Source organism: Micromonas commoda, chromosome 8 (genome assembly GCF_000090985.2).
Source record: "Micromonas commoda chromosome 8, complete sequence".
Classification (NCBI taxonomy): Eukaryota; Viridiplantae; Chlorophyta; class Mamiellophyceae; order Mamiellales; family Mamiellaceae; genus Micromonas; species Micromonas commoda.
Genome location: NC_013045.1, coordinates 1,237,121 through 1,254,766, shown reverse-complemented (window position 1 = coordinate 1,254,766; position 17,646 = coordinate 1,237,121). Strand labels below are relative to the sequence as shown.

The 17,646-nt window shown below is 63.4% G+C and overlaps 9 protein-coding genes across 9 annotated transcripts; 5 read left to right on the top strand and 4 right to left on the bottom strand.

Annotated features, from left to right (window-relative positions):
- Positions 1-64: 64 nt before the first annotated feature.
- On the top strand, positions 65-1,696 carry MICPUN_61008 (predicted protein; the record flags this gene model as incomplete). The annotated part of the gene is made up of 1 exon (XM_002508305.1): positions 65-1,696. The coding sequence occupies one exon, from the start codon at positions 65-67 to the stop codon at positions 1,694-1,696; it is 1,632 nt and encodes a 543-aa protein (XP_002508351.1).
- Positions 1,697-2,840: 1,144 nt separating this feature from the next.
- MICPUN_91523 (mRNA decapping protein 2) lies at positions 2,841-4,189 on the bottom strand. Its single transcript, XM_002508022.1, has 2 exons — positions 4,115-4,189; positions 2,841-3,969 (listed from the first exon to the last, which is right to left on the bottom strand). The coding sequence occupies exons 1-2, from the start codon at positions 4,181-4,183 to the stop codon at positions 2,962-2,964; spliced, it is 1,077 nt and encodes a 358-aa protein (XP_002508068.1). The 5' UTR covers positions 4,184-4,189; the 3' UTR covers positions 2,841-2,961.
- A 182-nt stretch (positions 4,190-4,371) lies between these two features.
- MICPUN_61006 (predicted protein) lies at positions 4,372-4,530 on the top strand (the record flags this gene model as incomplete). The annotated part of the gene is made up of 1 exon (XM_002508304.1): positions 4,372-4,530. The coding sequence occupies one exon, from the start codon at positions 4,372-4,374 to the stop codon at positions 4,528-4,530; it is 159 nt and encodes a 52-aa protein (XP_002508350.1).
- Positions 4,531-4,805: 275 nt separating this feature from the next.
- On the top strand, positions 4,806-5,788 carry MICPUN_108833 (predicted protein). The gene has a single exon (XM_002508303.1). The coding sequence runs from the start codon at positions 5,026-5,028 to the stop codon at positions 5,701-5,703; it is 678 nt and encodes a 225-aa protein (XP_002508349.1). The 5' UTR covers positions 4,806-5,025; the 3' UTR covers positions 5,704-5,788.
- An 82-nt stretch (positions 5,789-5,870) lies between these two features.
- Positions 5,871-6,707, bottom strand: MICPUN_91519 (predicted protein; the record flags this gene model as incomplete). Its single annotated transcript, XM_002508021.1, has 3 exons — positions 6,542-6,707; positions 6,347-6,430; positions 5,871-6,218 (listed from the first exon to the last, which is right to left on the bottom strand). Exons 1-3 carry the CDS (start codon positions 6,659-6,661, stop codon positions 5,871-5,873), a joined length of 552 nt encoding a protein of 183 aa, XP_002508067.1. The 5' UTR covers positions 6,662-6,707.
- Positions 6,708-6,873: 166 nt separating this feature from the next.
- Positions 6,874-9,672, top strand: MICPUN_61002 (predicted protein; the record flags this gene model as incomplete). The annotated part of the gene is made up of 3 exons (XM_002508302.1): positions 6,874-6,912; positions 7,064-7,188; positions 7,360-9,672. The coding sequence occupies 3 exons, from the start codon at positions 6,874-6,876 to the stop codon at positions 9,620-9,622; spliced, it is 2,427 nt and encodes an 808-aa protein (XP_002508348.1). The 3' UTR covers positions 9,623-9,672.
- MICPUN_105982 (predicted protein) lies at positions 9,661-11,963 on the bottom strand (the record flags this gene model as incomplete). Its single annotated transcript, XM_002508020.1, has 2 exons — positions 9,661-11,482; positions 11,884-11,963. The coding sequence occupies 2 exons, from the start codon at positions 11,961-11,963 to the stop codon at positions 9,793-9,795; spliced, it is 1,770 nt and encodes a 589-aa protein (XP_002508066.1). The 3' UTR covers positions 9,661-9,792.
- A 542-nt stretch (positions 11,964-12,505) lies between these two features.
- On the top strand, positions 12,506-16,624 carry MICPUN_61000 (DEAD/DEAH box helicase; the record flags this gene model as incomplete). Its single annotated transcript, XM_002508301.1, has 1 exon — positions 12,506-16,624. One exon carries the CDS (start codon positions 12,506-12,508, stop codon positions 16,586-16,588), a length of 4,083 nt encoding a protein of 1,360 aa, XP_002508347.1. The 3' UTR covers positions 16,589-16,624.
- MICPUN_108830 (predicted protein) lies at positions 16,594-17,637 on the bottom strand. Its single transcript, XM_002508019.1, has one exon. It carries the CDS (start codon positions 17,620-17,622, stop codon positions 16,651-16,653), a length of 972 nt encoding a protein of 323 aa, XP_002508065.1. The 5' UTR covers positions 17,623-17,637; the 3' UTR covers positions 16,594-16,650.
- Between the last annotated feature and the right edge of the window lie 9 nt (positions 17,638-17,646).

Below are 17,646 nucleotides of genomic sequence, written 5' to 3'. Positions count from 1 at the left end.
CAGTCTCTCTCACCCGCCCGATACGCCGCGCGGGCGCTGTTCCGAACTCGATAGGCCTCGCGCCATGGCGACCGTCCGCGTGTTGAGTACGCGTTTGGGACGAAGTAATTCGCCCTTTTTGCGTCATTCGTCGCGCGGTCTCAACGCCCTCGCGCTCCTGGTCTCAACGCCCTCGCGCTCCTGGCTTTGGTCGTCGCGCCGTCTCATCGCCCTCGTGCTCCTGGCTTTGGTCGTCGCGCCGGGGACCTTGGCCGATTTCGAGTATCCGCAGAGCGCGGTGCTGACCTCGAGCGACGGTTTTGCAAGCGACTATTTCGCTTACCCCGCCGTTGCCGTCGACGGAGACACGATAGTGATAGGCGCGAATAAACACGGCGGACTTGGAGTGGACGCCGGGGCAGCGTACGTGTACACGCGCGACTTTCCCGGGAACCTCAGCTCCTCCTGGACGGAGCGCGCAATCCTCACTGGGAGCGCCACGACCGCGGGCGAAAGGCTCGGCTTCTCCGTAGCCATCGACGGCGACACGTTGGTTCTCGGCGCCAAGGGGATGAATGGCAACAAGGGCGGCGCGTACGTGTTTACCCGCGACTCCCCCGGCGACCTCGCCTCCAACTGGACGCAGCGCGCCATTCTGGAGGTGAGTGATGGCTCGGGGGGCTCGCCGGGCGACCAGTTCGGCTGGTCCGTCGCCGTCGATGGCGACACAATCGCGGTGGGCGAAATCTTTGACGATTCCAGTGGAGGGTCCGCGTACGTGTTCCGGCGCGACTTCGCCGGCGATCTCAGCTCAACCTGGTCGCAGGTTGGCGCAAAACTAAAGCCGAGCGATGCGGCTTCTTACCCTGGGAGTAATTTCGGCGTCGGTGTGGCCCTCGACGGCGACACCTTGGTGGTCGGGTCGCACGTCAAAGCTTCCCAAACCGGAGGCGCCTACGTGTTCACCCGGAACAACGCCGGTGACCTCAGCTCTGACTGGACGGAGCGCGCCATTCTGGAGGCGAGCGACGGTGCGGTAGGCGACAGATTCGGTAACAGCGTCGCGATCGACGGCGACACCATCGTTATCGGGGCGCATAAGGACCACAACCCAGACCGTGACAGCGGGTCGGCTTACATTTTCACCCGCAACGACCCCGGCTCCCTCACCTCTGCGTGGACGGAGTCCAAGCTGAAACCAGATGACGGCGCTGCGGATGACCTATTCGGCAACGGCGTGTCGATCGAAGGCGACGTGGTGGTGATCGGGGCGTATGGTGACGATAACAGCAAGGGATCCAACAGCGGGGCAGTGTACGTTTTCTGGCGCGACTCCACCGACCCCTCCGGCTGGACGCAGGTTGCCAAGCTGATCGCGAACGACGGCGCTCAGAATACAATGCTCGGCTACGGCGTCGCGATCAGCGGGGACACATTGGTGGCCGGGAGGTCAGCGGTGAACGGCGGAAGTGCGTACGTGTTCACGAAGTTTGCGTACTGCGACGCGTCTGCGTCTCCCGCGAATGGCGCGGTTGGGGATTGCACGAGTCGCCTCGCCGCGGGCACGACGTGTCAGCCCACGTGCGACGAGGGATATCTCGTGTCCGGTCCGTCCGCGTGCGACGCCGAGGGTGTCAACACGTCGGCGATTTGCAGGGAGCTGACGTGCTGCGAGCGAACCTTCGTTAAGTTTGGCTTTGGGGTGCCGTACAGCTGATGATGATTTAACGAATACTCGTACAACTCCTGTGCTACAATCCCATACCTCACATACGGTTACACACGCGCGCGACCCACCACGGTGATCTTCGCACCCGATCCCCTTCGTCGACAAACAATAATAAGAAACAATATAGTCTAACCAAAAATCTTCCCCGCGAACCATACCCAGCCCCAAACGGCGGTTAGCTCGCGTGGCTGGCTTGCATCGGCGTCAAAGGTCCCGAACCGTCGGTCTCATCAGCCGGCGGCAAGGTGGTCATCGACAAGACGTCCGACCACCGCACGAGCGCCACGGGCACGACGCCTATCCCACTATCGAGATCGGCGATCACGAGATTTTCGTGCTTCGCATCCACCGCCTGGAACACCCCGGTTACCTCCACCCTGAGCGAGTTCGAGAGGATTGTACAATCAGAACCTTCGTACCGTCGTTTGCGAGACTGGACGGGCTCTCTTCCCGGGGAAAGGAGTCGTGACGGGCCGGAGGCATTCGCGCGAGCGAGGGAAGGATGAACGCACCCGCTGTACAAATTAAGCTTGACGCGCGAATTTCTAAGCGCGAGCCACATCTTAAGCGTACGCTCTCTGCGGGGGAGGATCGGCGGGGAGGGAGGCCACTGAGTACTTTTTCGCGACTGGGTTTTCCCCTCTGGGCGCGGGACACGTAAATGCGTCGAGTCGCGGCCAGAATCTCGGGTCGCGAAGTCACGAACGGCGATGGATTGTGGCACATGTGCGATACTCACCTCATCTGCGCGCGTATCTCATCTTCGGGCTGTTCCTCTCCATCGACCCCCACTTCCGATACCTCCGCCACATTGGCCATTCCCGGGGGGCCTAAAGCAACGACACAAAAGGGATGCGGGCGTTTGACGCTCGAGCTGAAAGCGAGCTCGCTTGCGCGCGACAGATGAACTCTCTCGATCGGACGACGCGCTTGACGGCAGGAAGGCTTGCTCTTGATACGCCTGCCGATCCGCGTGCGCGGCACGGTGTCGCGAAGGGGGGGGCCCGAACCACGAAAAAGTTCGGGAAAAAAACCCAAAAAAGCGCATGAAGGAGATTGCGTGATGAAGGGCTTTTCCGGCAGGACGCACTTCTGGACAGTGCAGCTCGGGCACGCGCAACGTTGTCTTTGATGTGGTTGAGCTAAGTGACTAAAATGATATTACAATAAGACTCGGGAAACGCCCCCTTCGCAAGTCCCCGAATCTACTTTCTCCGCGTTCGCGCCCCTTTCTTCTCCCTTCTTCCTCCTCCTCACGCCGCCGCCATCACTTTGTTCACCTTTTTCACGTCAAACGTGAAGTTTGACAACGAAGGGAACCGGTCACCTGGTGGGGCCGCGCCTTTGGGAGTGTACATTTGCGCCGGCGCGAGGGCATCCCCGCCCGGTGTCGCGGGCATGAAGCCGAGGTCCACCGTCGCGAACGCCGCTTTGCCCATCTTCTTCTTGTAATTCTTGATCCACTGCAGCAGGGGCTGCAGGTAAGGCTTGCAGAAGAAGTACTTCTTGCCCCCCGCGTCCTTGGCGAGCATCGTCAGCGGGTGCCACGCGATGCCCGAGATCTCCTTCCTGGTCAGGGTGGCGAACGGGGTTTGTTCGCTGATACCCGGCACGATGAACAACCGCGAGCGCTGCTTCAACCCCAGCTCCTGGTCGATGGTCCTGAACATGACGATGGAGTCGTCCTCCTTGATCCACGGTCGAAAGTCCACGCCAACCTCCTCGGTCACCTCCCGCGCCGCGCAGTCAGCCTCGGGCTCGTCCTTGTTGATCTTACCCTTGGGAAAGCCCCACCCCGAGTTTGCCTTGTACCCCTTCACCATCAGCACCTTGTCCAGCTTGGGATTGAGGATGATGACTCCGCCGGTGGGCACGCTGAACTTGTAGTTGGTAAACTTTTTGTAGATTTCATCCGTTCGCCCCTTGTTGTGCGCGAGCGCCTTCACCTTGTGGAACATCAGCTCGGTGAAGTCCCTCAGGCGCAGCGTCTTGAGGTTGGGCTGTTCCACGCGCACGAAGTCCTCGTAGTACCAGTGCGCCTGCTCGACGAGGAACATCAGCCGCTCGAACACCTTCAGCTCCTCGGGTGGGCAGTTGGTGACGAACCTCGCGGCGAGCTCCTCCAGCAGCTCAGCTTTGGGCAGGTTCTTGGCGTTGAGGTTATCGAGCAGCATCTTGGGCTGGGCGACGGTCGCCTTGGAGTGCACCACGTTGGGACCAACCTTGGGAACGGGGACCGACGCCCCTTTCGCCTTCTTGCTCTGGGAACGAGCGGCGGGATCGGTCCGCGTCAGCGTCGGGAGGATCGGTCGATCGGACCATCGAGGGGCTCTTTGGGAGAAAAGGGCGCGGGTCGACGCGATCGGCGCTCGGGTTCGTCGGGATGTGGGCGATCGGGGCACTCACCTTCTTCGCCGCGGGTTGTGCCGCGGCGATCGTCTGCGCGAGCAGCTCCTGCTGCCAGTTCATGGCCATCCTCGCAGGATCCGTGGGCAAGGTGCGCCCGCTTCTGGCTTGAATTGTGTTCCGCGTGCCCGATCGGCTTTTTGGCCCTGGCTCGCTCAAAACAGCCAACTGATGAAACAGTTGCGGAGCCGGGGTGACACTTCGCTCCTCGCCGCGGTTTCGAGGTCTTCGGGCGATAACACGAGCGAGTCCCCGAGATGGCTTGGCTAATCAGCTGGTCTTCCCTGCTGATGCTCTGGGCGGGAGGGCCCATGATGTTCGTGACGTGCTGCCTCGTGACGTACTGCTACTGCTGCTCGCGGCGCAAAACCATCACCAAAAAGTCGCAGCGCCACAGGCTGCAGCTGCCGCTGTGAGACCATCCGTGCCAGCTGTGGATCCACGATTTGCTGGGAGGAGGGCGTCCGAATTAGCGCGTAGACATCCTAGACGTAGCCTTAGAGTTGTTAGATCGGCCAAAGCATCGCCCCGGGTCCCCAGAGCCGTAGCAATCGCTTCCACGGAGCCAGAGGCGCCACCCGCGGCTCCCGCGCGAAATCGCCTGCAGACGAGCGGCCGAAAGCAGACGAAACTTCGAAGGTCCGAACCACACCGACCGTGCGCGCGTCGCCTGGACGCCCGCCACCGGAACCCGCGTCATCGGAAACGCGGTCTCCGCAGTCGCCCGGACAGTCACCGGGCGGGTCAAGTCGACCCTCGGGCGCCTGATCCCTGGAGCTCGCGACGGCGAACCTTCATCTTCTTCGGCGGCGCCTTTGACCGATCGGAGAGAGGAGTCCCCCGCGACGGCGCACACAGGCGCGCGACCCAAACGTAAGGTGGTTCGGAAGGTTAAGAAAGGTACCGGCGCCATGACTGAGGCTGAAAACAAGGCGGAAGCCCCCGCCGCGAACGGCGACGGCGCCGCCAAGGCGAAGAAGGACAAAGGCCCGATCGGCTATCACTACTGGCACCAGCAAGCCAACCAGGGCACGGCGCCCAAGGCTGCGCCCGTGAAGCTCAGCGAGGAGGAGGCTGACAAGCTGGCGAAGCAGATGAGCGGCGGCGGCGTGGGTCTGAGCTCCTGGAACCGCGCCGGCACCTGGGAGGAGCGCGGCCACACCGACTGGGCCAAGGCGCGGGTGGAGGAACTCGTGGTTGGCAAGACGATCGACGTGGCCGGAGGCGGCGCGGCCGTCGTCAAGGAGGTCAAGACGTTCAAGGGGGACGCCACGGTGGTGATGGTGCGCGGTAAGCCCAGGCACGGGTTCGACTTCGACGTCACGCTCGCGTGGGAGTGCACGTTCGAAGGGGACGGCGAGGACGTCAAGCCGGTGAAGGGCACGGTGCACATCCCGGAGGCGAGCAGGGACACGGTGGACGACGACGAGGTCGAGTACACCGTCAAGGTGGAGGACAGAAAGACCGACCGAAGGAGCCAGGAGGACGCCGCGTACGACGCTCTCAAGGGTGGTCTGCGAACGTTCCTCAGGGAAACGTTCGGTACCATCGACAAGGAGCTGCTGGCCCGAGCCAACGGAGGGGCGTGATTCATTTTCCAACCCATCCGGGGTCGACTCGCGATCCTCGACTCGGCTCGACGTCATGGTAATATATTCTGATTTTTTTAAAGTCGCCGCGCCCCATTTCTCTCACACGCATCTATACGAGCAGCGCGCGACGCGACACCCACCACCCACCAAATCGCGGTTTTTGCTTAGCGGCCGCGGGAAAGGGCGATCTCGGCAGTCTCGAACTCCTGAAGAACGCGGTCCTTGCGCTTCTGGGGAAGGGGGTACTTGGTGCCGAAGTTGTTGTAGTGACCGGACACCGCGTTGAGGGCGGAGTACACGTTGCCGTAGGAGGGCCTGCCGGTGATTCCCTTGTCGCGGCGGTAGCGCGCGACCCAGTCGTTGGTGAGCTTGCGGGTCTTCTCGATGGCCGCAGCCTTCTCGTCAGAGTCGGCGGGGAGGTCGAGGGTGAAGCGCACCTGCGCGATGACGCCCGCGGTCTGCTCAGCGTACTGGGTCTCCTTATCACCGCCGAAGCCGAAGAGGGCGTGGGCCTGGACGAAGAATCGGGGAAGAATAGGGGACGTAGGTCAGCAGAGTCGGCGCGGCCGGGAATGTGGATAGAGGAGGATTCGTTTGGGACGATCCGATCGGGGGGTTTGGGTTCTCCTCGGGGACTCACGGGTTCGGGGCGCACGGCGGCGACGGCGGCGAGGGCGGCGAAGCCCTTCACGGCGAGCTCGCGGCGGGAGGTGGTGGCCTCAACCTGCGACGGGTGGAAAGGGGATGTCAGGGTTCGGCTCGGATGCGATCCTCTGTTGCCACGAGAGCAGCACCGTCAGCACGGGATTTGTGCTTTCTAGGGCAGTCCTCTCACCTGGCGCTCATCGGCGGAGGCCTTGACGACGACCGCCGCGCGCGCGCGGGAACGCGACTGGCGGGCCGCGGCAACGCGCGCGGGGGCGATGGAGACAGAGGAGGCGGCGATGGCGGCCATGGTGCTTGAGCAGATGGCTTGATCCCCCACAGCTGAACGGGAGAAGACCACGTATTCTGATAGGATTTTTCAGCCAATCGGATTGTTCGGCGAGAAAGCAGCCAAATTCTGACTGACTTTTTATGAGGACTAACATCAAATAGTAGGAACGTCTTACTGTTTCCTTGTGCATTTTCATAAAACCCATCGCCCCCGGAAAAAAAACTGAGAAAATGGCGAGAATGGTGACCTCGGCTACTCGACCACACCAGGTCGCGCGATCTGAGCACCGGCAGGGTTAGACCCGCCGCGAGCGTGCGAACACTTCAGTCTCGCGCTCATACCTAAAGTCATACGGGCGAGTGAAGTCGGTTACCTGGCGCCTCTTCAATCCAGCGCCTCGACTGAGCGTCTCATCAGCAGTTCTCGAGCAAGGCCGCGGGCGAATCTCTCTTAGACTCCTGTCCTCCGTCAGCGGAACACTCGGCAGGCATGCAGACTCCAGACTGGGGCGCCCTCGAGGCCGTGGACGGCGTGCGTTTATCATGGTGAGCTCGTTGGAACCCGATCGCGACGCGTCTCGACGACGTCGACGCGCTGAGCCGCGCGGCATTAAGCGTGCCGTTGCGGAATAATTCTGGGGCCAGCCCCGACTGCCCGATTCCGCTTCCACGATCTGACCTCCGCGCCCTTGAACTCCCACTCTTTTACCACGACAGGAACGTCTGGCCCAACTCCAGGATGGAGGCACAGAAGTGCGTCGTTCCCTTCGGCGCGCTGGTCACCCCGCGCAAGGTTCTGCCCGAGATGCCCGTCGTGCCCTACGATCCCGTTCGGTGCAAGGGTTGCGCGGCGTGCCTCAACCCGTACGCGCGGGTGGACTTCAACGCGAAGCTGTGGATCTGTCCCTTTTGCTACACGCGAAACCACTTTCCCCAGCACTACGCGTCCATCAGCGAGACCAACCTCCCCGCCGAGCTGTTCCCCACCTACACCACCATCGAGTACCAGCTCCAGAGGCCCGCGGCGTCGCCGCCGGCGTACATGTTCGTGGTGGACGTGTGCCTCATCGAGGAGGAACTCGGCGCGCTGAAGCAGTCCCTGACGCAGGCGCTATCGCTGCTGCCGGAGAACGCGTCCGTGGGTCTGATCACGTACGGGACGCACGTCCACGTCCACGAGCTCGGTTTCGACGAGTGCCCCAAATCGTACGTGTTCCGAGGGTCCAAGGAGTTCACGTCGCAGCAGATCCAGGATCAGCTCTTCCGATCGACCGGCGGAGCGAGGCCGAGGCCCGGGCAGCAGCAGACGAACGGTGCCGCGGTCACCGGCCACCAGTCCAAGTTCCTGGTGCCCCTCGCCGACTGCGAGTTTCAGCTCACGTCCGTGCTCGAGGAGCTGTCCAGGGATTCTTTCAGCGCCCTGCCCGACTGCCGGCCGGCGAGGTGCACGGGAACAGCGGTGGCGGTGGCCGCGACGCTGCTCGCCTCGTCCGTCTCCAACACTCCCGCTCGTGCGATGCTGTTCGTGGGTGGTCCCGCGACGGACGGCGGCGGCCAGGTTGTGGGTAAGGAGCTCGAGACGGCGATGCGCTCGCACAAGGACATCGCAAAGGGCGCGGCGCCGTTCATGACGAAAGCGACCAAGTACTACGAGACGGTGGCGACACAGCTGTGCACCAACGGGCACTGTCTGGACGTGTTCGCGTGCTCGCTCGATCAAGTGGGTTTGGCGGAGATGAAGGTGTGCGCGGAGAAGACCGGAGGGATGGTGGTGCTCGCAGAGTCATTTGCCAATACTGTGTTCAAGACATCGTTCGCGCGGATGTTTACCACCGAAGGGGAGGATGCGCTCGGGGTGAGCAGCGGGGGCGTCTTCGAGGTGATCACCTCGCGCGACGTCAAGACCGCGGGTTGCGTTGGGCCGTGCGCGGCGCTGGACAAGAAGACCCTCCCTGGAGCCATCGCGGATGTGCCCGTGGGCAGCGGGGGAACAACCGCGTGGAAGCTGTGCTCGCTGAGCAACGACACCAGCCTGGCGGTGTTCTTTGAGCCCGCAAACAGGGGCGACGGAAAGGACGGAACGCAAACGGCGCCCCAGCAGCAGTCGCAGCAGTTCTTCCTGCAGTTTGTCACCATGTGCACGGTGCCGAGCGGGGAGACGCGCCTGAGGGTCACAACCACCACAAGGCGGTGGACGGAGGGTGCCAACGTCAACGACATCGCGGCGGGTTTCGACCAGGAGGCTGGCGCGGCGCTCATCGCCAGGCAGCTCACGTGGAAGATGGAGACGGAGGATGAGTTCGACTGCCCCGCGGCGACCAGGTGGCTTGATCGTTCGCTCATCCGCCTGTGCCAGAGGTTCGGTGACTACCGCAAGGATGACCCAGCGTCGTTCCAGCTCATGCCCCAGTTCTCCATCTACCCCCAGTTCATGTTCAACCTGCGCAGGTCCCAGTTTGTCCAGGTGTTCAACAACTCCCCGGACGAGACCGCGTACTACCGCATGATTCTGTGGCGCGAGAACGTCCTCAACTCCCTGGTCATGATCCAGCCCACGTTGATGGCGTACTCGTTCAACGGTCCCCCCGAGCCGGTGCTGCTCGACGTGTGCTCCATCGCACCGGATCGGATCCTCGTCCTGGATGCGTACTTCTCGGTGGTCATCTTCCACGGTCAAACCATCGCGCAGTGGCGCAAGGCCAACTACCAGGAGCAGCCTGAGCACGAGGCGTTCAAGCAGCTGCTCGAGGCGCCCAAGGCGGATGCTCAGGAGATTTTGGGGAGAAGGTTCCCGGTGCCGAGGCTGGTGGACTGCGACCAGCACGGGAGCCAGGCGCGGTTCTTGCTCGCCAAGCTCAACCCAAGTGCGACCTACAACAGCGCGGGGATGGGAGGAGGGAGCAGCGACATCATCTTCACCGATGACGTGTCGCTGCAGGTGTTCATGGAGCACCTCAAGCGCCTGGCGGTGGCTTCGTAACTAGCAGCGGGGTTTCAAACAAACAAAGCAAAGGTGTTGATCCATCTCAACTACGATAATTTACACCGAGGGTCACATCGAACGCAACCCCTTCTGTGTCTAAGACGGTATGTTTTGCCTATGGTAGACATCAAGACAGTTCCCCTCCCAAAGAGCGCGTCAACCCGCGCTCAGAAATAAAAATTTCTCGACGGCGCGGGCCGCCTCTGCGGCCTCTGCGCGTAAACCCCACCGTAACCCTGTCCCATCTGAGACGGCGGAAGCCCAACACGCCTGTTCGCGCCTTCTTCCCTGTTGCTCAGCCCCACGCGCCTCCCCGCGACTCCAACCTTGTCCCCCGCATCCACGCCAGCTCCATTGACGCGCATGTTCTTCAGCGCCCCGAGTCGATCGGCGGCGACGTTCTCCTTCTCGCCGGGTCCCTTGATACCCGCGGGCACGAGGCCCGCACGCGCCAGCACAGCCTTTGCCCGCTCAACTCGCGCGGCGGCGTCCTCCCTCACGCTCTGCAGGTCCTTCACGCCCCGCTCCAGCCTCTCCCTCGCCTCCATCTCGGGCCTGATACCCCTCGCGGCAGCGGCGGAGGGTCCAGCCGCGGCGAACGGCCTCGCCACCGCGGGCTTCCGTTCCGCGACGTCGTGCTGCTTGCTCACCGGGACCTTCACGCCCCTGGCGTACTCGCCGACGTTAGGTCGGCTGACGCCCACGGGTCGGCCGTAGTTGTATCCCCCGCGGTCGTTGTGCGCCACGGCGGGTCGGTCTTCTCGCGATCCCTCAGATCCCCCAGAGCCACCGGATCTGCCAGAGCCGCCGGAGCCGCCAGAGCCGCCAGACCCCGAGCTCCCGGAGCTCCTCACGCTCTGGGCGTCGTCATCATGGGGCTTGAGCGCGGGCTCGGGCGCGGCGACGACGGGCGGCCTGGGAATCTGCGCGGGGGCAGCCGCGACGGGCGCGGGCGGCGGCGGCGGAGCCTGGTCTGGGTAGTTGGGCGCCGGCAGTCGCTTCTTGAGCATGCGAAGGTTCTTGGGAACCTTGATGGTCCCGAGGGTGACCGCGCTGCTGGGCTCACCTCCGACGGCGTTGGTGGGCTGGGGCACGGCGGGCTCGGGCTCGGGCGCGAGGTGCGCGCGGCGGCGAACGCTGGGGTGGTCGAGAACCGCGTCGATGTTGGGTCGCTGCGAGGGCTCGAGGATCATGAGCCACTTGACCATCTTCTGCATGTCTCCGCTGTACACCTGGGGCAGCGCGGGGATCTTTCCCTTCATAACCTTGAACCTGAGCTCCTCCATGCTCCTCGCCTCGAAGGGCACGGTGAAGGTGCACATCTCGAACAGGACGCATCCGAGTGCCCAGACGTCCGAGTTGAAGGTGTACGGCCTGTTCCTCCAAACCTCCGGGGGCATGTAGTGAGGGGTGCCAATCTGGGTGTTGGTCATGTTGTTCTTCATCAGCTTCGCGACGCCGAGGTCCCCGAGCTTGACAACCTCGCCGGACATGCGCAGCACGTTCGCCGTCTTCACGTCGCGGTGAAGGATCTTCTGCGAGTGGAGCGCCTGGAGGCCCCTGGCAATCTGGATGAAGTAGGACCAGATGAGGTCCTCGGGGAGAAGCTTGCGCTGAGCCTGGCGCTTGCGCAGCGCCCTGGAGAGATCACCGAAGGGTGCGTACTCCATGACGATGCATAGGCGGTTGCCGTCGATGAACGCCTCGTGGAAGCCGCTGATGGCCGTGTTCTGCTGAACCGACGCGAGCAGGCGAATCTCGTTGACCGCATCCTGGCGCTCCTGCTGGGAGAGATTGCGCACGTTCGTCTCCTTCAACGCGTAGATCTTGTTGTCGCTCAGACGGCGGACGCGATACCTGAAGCATGGGAAAGGAACGGGTGAGGTTAGTCAGCACGTGGAGTCGATTTAGGCGCTCGGAGACCCCGCGGGTGGCGCCATCTAGCCCGCGGAACCGCGGGGGAACCTGGCTGGGGAAAAAACTTAAGGCCCGGTCGACGCTGCCCGGAGGATGCGCGCGCGGCGATGAAGCGACCGGCGATGGTTCGAATCGATGCGCTCAGGTGCTTCATCGAGTTATCGTGATCGCATCCGTCGCATCCAACGCGTGGGGAAAGTCCCGCATTGACGTCGGATGCCCTCGCGCCAACGCCGATGGGTCCACGGTAACAACCTCCGGTGCTGGCGAAGCGAGGGAAAAACCTCCGTAACGCCGGTCGACGCCGGACGGAAGACGCCGAATGCTGGCGGTATACTCACACGCTGCCGTAGCTACCCTTGCCGAGGAACTTCTGAACCTCAAATCGGGTCAGGAGCTCGCGCTCCGGGGCTCCTGACATGTTCGCGCGCGCTCACTGGCCTATCGTTCGGCGCCTGCAGCGGGAGATGTGCCGGCCTCGGAGACGTCGGTGCCGCGGTCAACGATGGGGACCGGAGAACGCTCGTTCGGTCGTTCGCGCGGATGCGTATCCAACACGTGTGCGTCGATATCGATTCGACGATACGTGACGTTTGCGTCTCGTGCGTGTGCGTGTGCCGTGGAACGACGCGCGCGCTGCAGTGGCGTCGTGTGGGTGCGTCGGCCGTGCGATGACTCGGGTCGTGTCACGGAGCGTTTCTCAGCGCCGTGATTTCGGTCGCGGAGTGTGGGATTCCGCATTCGTGACATCAACTGACTCAAGAAACGATGGTCTATCGTCGTCAATAAAATTCGGTCCCGCAGATTTCGGCCTCTCCCCGGCTGGCTTGCATTTGGCAGTTTGGGCAGTTGGGCTTCATCACCGGGCTGACCTAAAAGCGCAGATCTCTCTGCTCGGCCGAGCCGAGCTTCGAGGGACCGAGGGAAAGGAGAGAGGGGAGGACTTCCAGGCGTCGCTCCCAGATGTCCTCCGACGAGGGCAAGCCCGCCACCGCCGACGGCACCGAGGACGCGAACAAGGAGAAGCATGTCTTCGCCGCCCCGGCGCCGAGGCCTCCCGGCGGTGGCTCGCTGCTGGGCCTGGACCGGCTCGCGCGGGAGAAGCGCGCGGCGAACCAGGCGAAGGAATCCGCGGCGAGGAAGCGCACGTCCATGATGGAGGACGACGAGCTCGGCGGCGGCGGCGGGAACGACGACGACGACAAGCCGATGGGTCAGCAGTCCACCACCGCGAGGGGCGGCACCCTCGGCAATAATCCGTCCAAGCGCCAGTTCCGCGGCCACCGCGTCGAGACCCCGAGCCACCCGGGCGGGCTGAACGAGGAGGCGCGCCGCGAGATCGACGAGCGCAGGAAGGACAGAAACCGCGGGGTCACCGCCAGGAGCCAGGATCGAGGCCGGGACAGGTCGAGGGACAGCGATCGTCGAGGGGCCCGGGACGGCGATCATCGACGCCGGGGCTCGTCTCGAGACGGGGACGCGGGCGGATCGTCCGCGCGGGGTCGACGCGACGACTCGCGGGATCGCACGGGGCGGGGCGCGCGGGGTGGCGGGTCGTACGGCAACGCGGACTGGGGCCAGGGCTTCGGCGGCGGCGGCGGCGGCGGCGGCGGCGGCACCGCGAGGGGGGGCGCATCCGACCGGACGCCGGGCAGGGATCGCGCCGGGATGGAGGCTATCCTGGCGCGTCGCAAGAGAGGGGGAAACGGCGACGGGGGTGGTGACGACGGGGAGTGGGAGGAGACCCCGGCGGGGGCGGGGGCGACGGCGACGGCGTCCGCGTCGCCGTGGACCGATCGCGCGACGGACCGGTTCACCAGCGGCGGCTCGTGGGATTTCTCCGCGCCGCAACCCGCGTCGGCGAGGAACAGCGCCCCGACGCCGGGATCGTCCAGGGCATCTCACGGCGGTTCGTCTTCGCACAGGGCCACGTTCGAGATCGAGGGCACCCCGCTCGGTACCCCGAGCTACGCCGCGAACGAGTGGATGAACAAACCCGCGCAAAAGACGGCTGTTGAGACGTACGGCGAACACATCGTTGACGACGACGACGGCGGCGGGTTTCGGCCCATGCCCGCAGGGGGGGGTGCGTCCAACGCCGCCGAGAAGGACCTCGACCGCGCGTGGTACGACGACGACGAGGGAGGTGGCGGGCACGGCGACGCGTTCAACCCTTTCATCGGCGCGGACGACGATCAAAAGGTTAAGCAGAAGGAGGAGGCGTATCAGAAGCGGCTCACGCGGCGCGACGGGCGGCCGATGACTTTGGCGCAGTCGAAGAAGATGGCCGGCATCCACGCCGATCACAACGCGTGGGAGGAGAACAGGATGCTCAACTCCGGCGTGGTTGTTCGAAAGGAGGTGGACCTGGACTTTGAGACGGAGGAGGAGAACCGGGTGATGCTGCTGGTGCACGACATGAAGCCCCCGTTCCTAGAGGGTAAGGCTTGGCTGAGCACCAAGAAGGCGGAGATGGTCCTGCCGGTCAAGGACGCCACCAGCGACATGGCCATGATCGCGCGCAAGGGATCCAACCTCATGAAGGAGGTGCGGACCAAGAGGGATGAGAACAAGAGCAGGGACAGGTTCTGGGAGATGAAGGGGTCCAAGATGGGCAACGTGACGGGCACGACCAAGAAGGAGGATGACGAAGCAGCCGCCGCCGCCGAGGCGCAGCGCAAGCAGGCGGGCGACCACTACGGCGAGCGCGACGCGGACGACGAGCCGCTCAACGAGGACGGCGAGCTCGACTTCAGGAAGGGTGCCAAGTTTGGCGACCACATGAAGGATAAGACGGTGGCTCGATCGGAGTTTGCCAAGGAGAAGACCATGAAGGAGCAGAGGGAGTTTCTGCCCGTGTACGGCTGCCGCGAGGACCTCATGCACGTCATCCGAGAGAACAACATCGTGGTCGTGGTGGGCGAGACTGGCTCCGGAAAGACCACGCAGATGACCCAGTACATGCACGAGGAGGGATACTCCACGTTCGGCATGATCGGTTGCACGCAGCCTAGGCGCGTGGCGGCGATGTCCGTCGCGAAGCGCGTGTCTGAGGAGATGGGGTGCGAGCTCGGCTCCAAGGTTGGCTATGCCATTCGTTTTGAGGACTGCACGGGACCGGACACCATCATCAAGTACATGACCGACGGTGTGCTGCTGAGGGAGACGCTGAGGGAGAGCGACCTGGACACGTACAGCTGCATCATCATGGACGAAGCTCACGAGCGCTCGCTGCACACGGACGTGCTCTTTGGCATCCTCAAGAAGGTTGTCGCGCGCCGCCGCGATTTCCGGCTCATCGTCACCTCTGCCACCCTCAACTCTGAAAAGTTCTCCAACTTTTTCGGGTCGGTGCCCATATTCAACATCCCGGGCAGGACCTTCCCGGTGGAGACACTGTACAGCAAGACCCCGGTGGAGGACTACGTGGAGGGCGCGGTGAAACAGGCGCTCGCCATCCACATCGCGTACCCCCCCGGTGATATCCTCATCTTCATGACCGGCCAGGAGGAAATTGAGACTGTGGCGTATGCGCTCGAGGAGAGGCTGGAGCAGCTGACCAAGGTTGGAACGTGCCCTCCCCTCTCCGTCTTACCCATCTACTCGCAGTTGCCGTCGGATCTGCAGGCGAAGATCTTCCAGGAGGCTCCGGGAGGTATTCGGAAGTGCGTGGTGTCCACCAACATTGCCGAAACTTCGCTCACGCTGGACGGCGTCATGTACGTCGTGGACACGGGCTATTGCAAGCTGAGCGTCTATAACCCCAGGATGGGCATGAACGCGCTGCAGATTTTCCCTTGCTCCCAGGCTGCGGTTAACCAGCGCAAGGGTCGCGCGGGTCGTACCGGACCGGGCACGTGCTACAGGTTGTACACGGAGATGGCGTTCAAGCACGAGATGCTCGCCATGACGGTGCCAGAGATTCAGCGCACTAACCTCGGGAACGTGGTGCTGCTTCTCAAGTCCCTCAACGTGGAGAACCTCCTGGACTTTGACTTTATGGACCCACCCCCGCAGGATAACATCCTGAACAGCATGTACCAGCTGTGGATCCTGGGCGCGCTGGATAACACCGGCGGCTTGACGCGGATGGGTGCCAAGATGGTGGAGTTTCCCGTGGACCCGCCGCTGGCGCAGATGCTGCTCAAGGCTGAGGAGCTCAAGTGTTCGAACGAGATCCTCACCGTCATCGCGATGTTGTCCGTGCCCCCCATCTGGTTTAGGCCCAAGGACAGGGAGGAGGAATCTGACGCAGCGAGAGAGAAGTTCTTCGTGCCAGAGAGCGACCACCTCACCCTGCTCAACGTCTACCAGCAGTGGAAGAATAACGGGTACCGCACCGACTGGTGCAACCGCCACTACATTCAGGGCAAGGGACTCAAGAAGGGCCGCGAGGTGCGCGCGCAGCTACTCGATATCATGAAAACGCAGAAGATCCAACTCATCAGCGCGGGAGGCGACTGGGACCTCTGCCGTCGTGCGCTCTGTTCCGCCTATTTCCATCAGGCGGCGAGGCTGAAGGGTGTCGGCGAGTACGTCAACTGCCGCAACGGCATGCCCTGTCACCTGCACCCGTCGTCGTCGCTGTACGGCCTCGGGTACACCCCCGACTACGTCATATACCACGAGCTGGTGATGACCAGCAAGGAGTACATGCAGTGCGTCTCGGCGGTTGAGCCGCACTGGCTGGCGGAGGCGGGTCCGATGTTTTTCAGCATAAAGGAGTCCCACTCGTCCCTCGCGCAGAGCAAGGCGAGGCAGAGGGAGGAGAAGGAGAAGATGAAGAAGGAGATGGAAGATAAACAGGCGCAGAAAGACGAGGCGGCGAGGTTGCAGCGGGAGAAGGAGGCTCAGAGGGCGGCGACGCAGAGGGCACAGATTGTCACGCCGGGTCGACGAAGCGTTCCGGCTACGCCCGTCGTGCCCTCCGGATCGGCGGCTGCGTCGGGAGACGACGGAGACGGAAAGCCAAAGTTCTCCAGGCCCCCAACCTCGGAGCAGCGCCGCCGCGAGCCCGCCCGTACTCCTCGCCGCGTAGGATTATAGCTTTTGAAGAGAACACGTTTACTCCTCACACTAAAAGTCAGAGAACACGTTTACTCCTCAAGCTAAAAGTCGATCGCGACTCCCGGCGTGGGCATCCTCACTTCCACCTTGCCCGCGCCGAAACGCTCGTCGCAGAGCGCCGCGAACCCCTCCCCCGTGGTCCCATCCGTCCCGAGCAGCCCAGCGCTCACTCCGTCCTGCTTCAACTCGCCGTTTCGCAGCGGTATCACCAGCCCCGGTCGATTCAAACACTCTAAAAGATCCGCGGCTTCGCTCCCTCCGCTGACCAGCGGGAAGCCGACGACGTTCACGCTTCGCACCGGCGTGACGACGCAGTCCACCCTGCCACCCACCGCCCTCAAACCCGCCTTGACGGACTCGGGGACGTACGAGCAGTGCGGCTCGTAGTATACCCGTGCGCCCTCGGATCCATCGGCGAGGATGAATCCAGCCTCCCGAGTCGACCAAGGCGGCCCCACGAGGGCCCCAGCTACGGCTACGATGGATAGAGCCCCTTCTCTGGCCTCGTCGGTGTCGCCCCGGGGCCTGACCCTCACCTGAGAGTTCGCTTTCAGGGGCGTGGCGTTAGAGAAGCCCAATTCTTTCGCCACCTCGACGGCTGCCGGTGATCCCACCACTGGAATATCCTTTGGCAGCTCGCGCAGGGTCGGCTTGTGACAGTGGTCCTCCCAAGATTGCGATAACAAGATGACATCGGCGGTCTCGGCGACCCTCATCCAGTCGTTCGATCCCTCCAGCGACGCTTTGCGACCCGTGTACAACGCGGGCAGGTCCCAAAACGTCAGATCTCCCACGAGCCAAGGGTCGCAGAGGACCTTGACCCCCGAAACGCCCATCCGAGCGAACCAGGAGTTCCCACCGAGGTACGTGTATCGCGTCCCGAGCGTCGCGCTCGCCTCGGTGGTTGAGGCGCGCCGCGTCAGGGTCGCACCTCGCCAAGGACGTCGTGGCGTCGAGGTACGAGCGCGTGGGGCTCTCGACGCGAGCACCCGGACATCCAATACCGAGGTCATGCTTCGGCTCGCGCGTGATGGAGT

Bases quoted from the DNA above. Each gene is read 5' to 3' on its own strand.
- MICPUN_108830 (XM_002508019.1), bottom strand. From the start codon at position 17,622: ATGACCTCGGTATTGGATGTCCGGGTGCTCGCGTCGAGAGCCCCACGC.
- MICPUN_91523 (XM_002508022.1), bottom strand. From the start codon at position 4,183: ATGGCCATGAACTGGCAGCAGGAGCTGCTCGCGCAGACGATCGCCGCG. The intron at 3,970-4,114 runs GTGAGTGCCCCG...GCTCGTTCCCAG, and splicing joins CACAACCCGCGGCGAAGAAG to AGCAAGAAGGCGAAAGGGGC.
- MICPUN_108833 (XM_002508303.1), top strand. From the start codon at position 5,026: ATGACTGAGGCTGAAAACAAGGCGGAAGCCCCCGCCGCGAACGGCGAC.